Source organism: Notolepis coatsorum (assembly GCF_963971535.1).
Source record: "Notolepis coatsorum genome assembly, chromosome: 10".
Lineage (NCBI taxonomy): Eukaryota > Metazoa > Chordata > Actinopteri > Aulopiformes > Paralepididae > Notolepis > Notolepis coatsorum.
The window spans coordinates 109,452,507-109,458,506 of NC_140174.1; the positions used below are offsets into that span (position 1 = coordinate 109,452,507).

At 50.9% G+C, this 6,000-nt stretch overlaps 1 protein-coding gene across 1 annotated transcript; it reads right to left on the minus strand.

The window, feature by feature from the left end:
* Window positions 1-2,038: 2,038 nt before the first annotated feature.
* LOC311235676 (putative BMP-2-inducible kinase-like protein) lies at window positions 2,039-3,961 on the minus strand (the record flags this gene model as incomplete). Its single annotated transcript, XM_084323140.1, has 1 exon — window positions 2,039-3,961. One exon carries the CDS (start codon window positions 3,959-3,961, stop codon window positions 2,354-2,356), a length of 1,608 nt encoding a protein of 535 aa, XP_084179266.1. The 3' UTR covers window positions 2,039-2,353.
* Between the last annotated feature and the right edge of the window lie 2,039 nt (window positions 3,962-6,000).

Below are 6,000 nucleotides of genomic sequence, written 5' to 3' on the forward strand. Positions count from 1 at the left end.
TTAAAGCCTGCATTACTTCACATCCTTGACACAGTGTTCTTGTTTTGTTTGAAATAGCATGGGTTTAACAAAACAAAAAACACAGTAAAAAACGTACAGAAAATAGTCTAAATGAACTCCCAATTGAAATACAATGAAAATTAATCCGTTCTAGTAATTCCAATGATGTAATGAAACAGAAATCACAATAATTTTCGGTGTCAACACAGTCTTATGCATTAATAAGGTCTAAGAAAGAAAGTGGTTAAGCTCGATGACACAAAGGGGAGACGCCACCCGGTGGTTCTGAGGAACTCTGCAGCCAGGGGGCCGAGCTGATGATGTGAGGGCAGAGGTGATGTGAGGGCAGAGCCGAGCTGATGTGAGGGCAGAGGTGATGTGAGGGCAGAGGTGATGTGAGGGCAGGGGTGATGTGAGGGCAGAGGTGATGTGAGGGCAGGGCCGAGCTGATGTGAGGGCAGAGGTGATGTGAGGGCAGAGGTGATGTGAGGGCAGAGGTGATGTGAGGGCAGGGGTGATGTGAGGGCAGAGGTGATGTGAGGGCAGGGGTGATGTGAGGGCAGAGGTGATGTGAGGGCAGAGGTGATGTGAGGGCAGGGGTGATGTGAGGGCAGAGGTGATGTGAGGGCAGAGGTGATGTGAGGGCAGAGGTGATGTGAGGGCAGAGGTGATGTGAGGGCAGGGGTGATGTGAGGGCAGAGGTGATGTGAGGGCAGGGGTGATGTGAGGGCAGAGGTGATGTGAGGGCAGAGGTGATGTGAGGGCAGGGGTGATGTGAGGGCAGAGGTGATGTGAGGGCAGGGGTGATGTGAGGGCAGAGGTGATGTGAGGGCAGGGGTGATGTGAGGGCAGGGGTGATGTGAGGGCAGAGCTGATGTGAGGGCAGGGGTGATGTGAGGGCAGAGGTGGTGTGAGGGCAGAGGTGGTGTGAGGGCAGAGGTGGTGATGTGAGGGCAGGGGTGATGTGAGGGCAGAGGTGGTGATGTGAGGGCAGGGGTGATGTGAGGGCAGAGGTGATGTGAGGGCAGAGGTGGTGATGTGAGGGCAGAGGTGATGTGAGGGCAGGGCAGAGCTGATGTGAGGGCAGAGGTGATGTGAGGGCAGAGGTGATGTGAGGGCAGAGCTGATGTGAGGGCAGGGGTGATGTGAGGGCAGGGCAGAGCTGATGTGAGGGCAGGGCAGAGCTGATGATGTGAGGGCAGGGCAGAGCTGATGTGAGGGCAGAGGTGATGTGAGGGCAGGGGTGATGTGAGGGCAGAGGTGATGTGAGGGCAGGGCAGAGCTGATGTGAGGGCAGAGGTGATGTGAGGGCAGGGGTGATGTGAGGGCAGAGGTGATGTGAGGGCAGGGGTGATGTGAGGGCAGAGGTGATGTGAGGGCAGGGGTGATGTGAGGGCAGAGGTGATGTGAGGGCAGGGGTGATGTGAGGGCAGAGGTGATGTGAGGGCAGGGCAGAGCTGATGTGAGGGCAGGGCAGAGCTGATGTGAGGGCAGAGGTGATGTGAGGGCAGGGGTGATGTGAGGGCAGAGGTGATGTGAGGGCAGGGCAGAGCTGATGTGAGGGCAGGGCCGAGCTGATGATGTGAGGGCAGGGCCGAGCTGATGATGTGAGGGCAGGGCCGAGCTGATGATGTGAGGGCAGGGCCGAGCTGATGATGTGAGGGCCGAGCTGATGATGTGAGGGCAGGGCCGATGTGAGGGCAGGCCGAGCTGATGATGTGAGGGCAGGGCCGATGTGAGGGCAGGCCGAGCTGATGATGTGAGGGCAGGGCCGAGCTGATGATGTGAGGGCCGAGCTGATGATGTGAGGGCAGGGCCGATGTGAGGGCAGGCCGAGCTGATGATGTGAGGGCAGGGCCGAGCTGATGATGTGAGGGCCGAGCTGATGATGTGAGGGCAGGGCCGATGTGAGGGCAGGCCGAGCTGATGTAAGGCTTTATGGTGATTAGATCTGAAGGCAGGAACTATTAAGAGCTTTTTTTCAGCAACTCAAGCAATCAAACACACTGAGCTTGGAGTCGCAGTGCGATTCTGAGTGAATTCAGTTTTCCGTTTCTCCTGTTCAAATGTCTACACGCATTATGGTGCAGCATTAAAAAGGCTTCTCAGCAAACCGGTACAGGCAAAATAAATGCTTATAGAGCCTAAAATAAACAGTCCATGCTCCACAGGATTTTAAGTATATTATTAGTAGTAATGTATTCAAATCTTCTTTAAAAAGTGTTGTGAATTGTTAGCTTGTCCAGTTACGGTTGCTTGACAAATAGAACTAACTATGACCAAACCGTTCAGAAGGTTGTTTGGACTGTGTGATTGAGACTTAGGTGTTTTGAAGGAAAAGGTGAGAAGAGGGTCACTGTTTTGAAGGAAAAGGTGCAGCTCCGAAGGGATCGAGCTCCACTGGCTGCTGAGGGTCACTGTCCACTACACGTTCTGTGAAGGGCACTGCCCCAAAATCATCCATGATGTCACTTTCTCCAAGCTCATCGTGAACAGACCCTGCCCACGATCTGTCACTCTTGCTGTCGCTATGGCCTTGATACTGGCCGTGTCTGCTACCATCTTGAGGAGGGAAGGGTTTGGCACCAAACGGGTCCAAGATGGCTTCCTCTACAGGCAGAGCTGCTCCCTCGTCTTTCCCGTCAGCCATGGTTACATCAACACTGATGTTCTCTTTGGAGTCCGAGGTGCTGAGGAACTCGTTGGTTACATCAACACTGATGTTCTCTTTGGAGTCCGAGGTGCTGAGGAACTCGTTGGTTATATCAACACTGATGTTCTCTTTGGAGTCCGAGGTGCTGAGGAACTCGTTGCTGCTCTGCGAGTCTCGCCGGCCGACCTTCTTGTGTCTCCGCACGCGCTCCGGTGTTCTGAGGGTGGCCTTGTTGCTCTTCCGGCCGCCGCCCGTGGGCGTGCCATGGTGACGTTTGCCGTTGCTTCCGCCAGTGCCCGCCTCCTGCTTGGTTTTCCTCTGACGTGACGAGAGCTTCTGGAGACTGCGCTGTTTCAGCCGTTGCTGTTCTGGGCTGGCTGCCTCGTCACAAGATGGCCGAAAGATATCGTCTGCACTTCTAGAGGTGGTGGGAGGCGGCTCGAAGGGAGAGAAGCCGAACACATCGATCCCGTCTGGGGAGACGGACGGAGATTGGCCCATGGGAACATCGCTGCCACTCTTGCCCGATTTAGAGAGATTCCGGTTGAACGGCGCTTTGGTAAAAACGTCAAACTCATCCATGAACTGTTGCTCTTGGCTGGCTTGTCTGAAAGGCGCTTTAGCAAATATATCAGTGTTCTCTGAGGGTTCGATCGGTGAGGCACCTCCGAGGAAGGGAACAGAGCCAAAGACATCCACAGCATCCGTGGCTGGATCAGCTCGTGGGTCAGCTGTTACAGCATCAGTGGTTAGATCAGCTCTTGCAGCATCAGTGGTTGGGTCAGCTGTTACAGCATCAGCTCTTGGGTCAGCTCTCACAGCATCAGCGGGTGAGTCTGGAGGGGTGATTAGAGTCATGCCTGAATCCCCCTGAGGACTTGGGATGGCTGCAACAGTTCCTTTACCACTGTGGAGCTTTTTGGAACACCCCTTGGCCGCGCTGGGGTTATAGTCGGAGTCAGAGCTGTGCTTGTCGTCCTCTTCCTCAAACTCATCCTCAGAATCCATTAGCAGAGGCCTCTGGCCCAGGTTCTCTGGCTCTGCGTCGTCATTGAACTCACCATGCTCGCTGTTGAGGCCTTCGTCCTCCTCAGGCTCATCTTCCTCACTGCTTTTTGGGGAAGGAGGGTCGGATTCAAAGTCGCTGTCCGACTCGTCACCAGGTTTGCATGTCTGCAGACCGGCAGAGTTACTCCTTCTGCCTGGTTTGGGCTCCTTTGCAGATGGTTGTGACTCTTTTAAGGTGGTAGGGTCTGGTTCAGGGTCATGACCAGGTTCAATCAGCTCCTCATTACTTTGCTCAGTCATCACAGCATTGGCACCTGTAGGAGCAAACCAGACGGATAACTTAGTTTAAAAATTAAGTTATAATAACTAGACAATTGTGGGGAAATTGTGGGTAACACGTGTGGACAGACGGTGTCTGTAAGACCGAGGCAGACAAAGGCCAATGAAATAGGATCTCAGGATCCTATGCCACCAGCTAAGGTGTTCTAGGTGGTTGCTTGGCAGTTGCTAAGGTGTTCCAAGTGGTTGCTAGGTGGTTTCTAGGGTGTTCCATGTGGTTGCTAGGGTGTTCTAGTTTCAAGTTGTTTTATTTGTTAAATATACAATATACAAACTAAAGTACAACCTAAAGTACAAATTAAGCACAAATGCAACTTTTTTAAATGTAAAATGAGGTAGAGATGTAGTGCAGAATGGGTATAGTACAGTACAGCTCAATACACACAATTGTTAACACTTTAACTGCCGAAAACGCCGGAACTCGTCATTCCCCGCCATGCTCAAGTTGCCGCGGACGCCGGAACTCGTCTTTGATATCAATATTTCAAAAATCTGTGATCGGAATCATATTTTCCATCCGGAACCCTTGACACACAGTTCTGATCTCCTCTCAATCCTCTAGCGGTTCAAGAGCGCCATCTGGTGGCCGATCGGCAGATCGAAACTGGATGTCAACCTTTAACCCGGTAGGACTCACTCCATATGGGGTCCGGGCACTCGCTAATGCTAGAGAGACTCCGTCTTCACACAGTGAACATCGATCGGTGGAAATAACTCGAAAAAACAACATGATTTGGACGTATATACTATTATACAACCTGGAAATAGATCGGGCATTTCTACATCCCATAATAGAAAAAAATCTGTTCCATGCTCATCTGCCAGCGGCGCAAGGAAGCCACGGTAAGATTCAGCGTTATATTCTAACGTGTTCTTTACTAACTGCTCTGATTAACATATGACCCACTCTGGATGAATCATCTAACGCTGCCCCGCCCATCCGGTCATCATCAGATGATACGTAGAAACTTCTAGAAGTACGTCCAATTGAAATTTTTGATCTCGCACAGATTCCTACCAAACTGTATTTGATCATCAATATAATGCATTTGGGGCTATAAATCACGTTCTGGAGAAAGCTGCAGAAAGAGATGAAAACATACTTATACTTTAGACCATATTTTAGTATGAATATGTGAATGAAAAAGTTTAACGTTGCTACACCATGAACAATACATATAGGACCTTGAATGGGCCATAATAATGGCAATCTAGCAATAGAATTTAAAAAGTTATAGCCCTGCAAAGAAGGGAAACTTCTCCATGTTAAATAGAGCTGGCAGCGGATGGTATATCATGAATTTAACCTTAGGCAATCAAAGTGTTAAGGGGATGCAGACCAGAGAAAGACGTTTGTCTTGTTTACATCAGGGTCCCCCATTTTCAATTCATAATGAGTTGAAATTAATGAATACAAATCTGATCCAATCGGATAGGGATTACAAGTTTTGAACTCCTGGGCCCTGGGGATAGAAGCTCCTTCCGAGTCTCTCTGTACTGGCCATGAGACTCCGGTAGCACTTGCCTGACCGCAGCAGTTGTTTGGGTGACTAGAGTCTTTGACTATTCTCTTAGCCTTGGCCCTGCAACGCCTGGTGTAAATGTCCTTAAGAGTGGTCTCTATTGTGCATGAGTAGAAGTTCTTTAAGATCTTCTGACTCCCTTTGAACTTTCTTAGGTGCCTAAGGAAGTAGAGGCGCTGCTGTGCCTTCTTCACTACACTGTCTATGTGTGTGGTCCATGTCAAGTCCTCGGATATGTGGACTCCGAGGTACTTCAAATTGTTCACTCTCGACCGGTGCCCCATAGATGCTGAGGGGGCTGTAGTTCCTTGCCCCAGACCTCCTAAAATCCACAATCAGTTATTTGGTTTTGCTGACGTTCAGAGAGAAGCTGTTCTCCTGGCACCACAGCGCCAGGTTCTCTACCTCTCCCAGGTAGGCCCTCTCATTGTTTGCAGAGATCAGGCCCACCACAGCTGTGTCATCAGCAAACTTGAC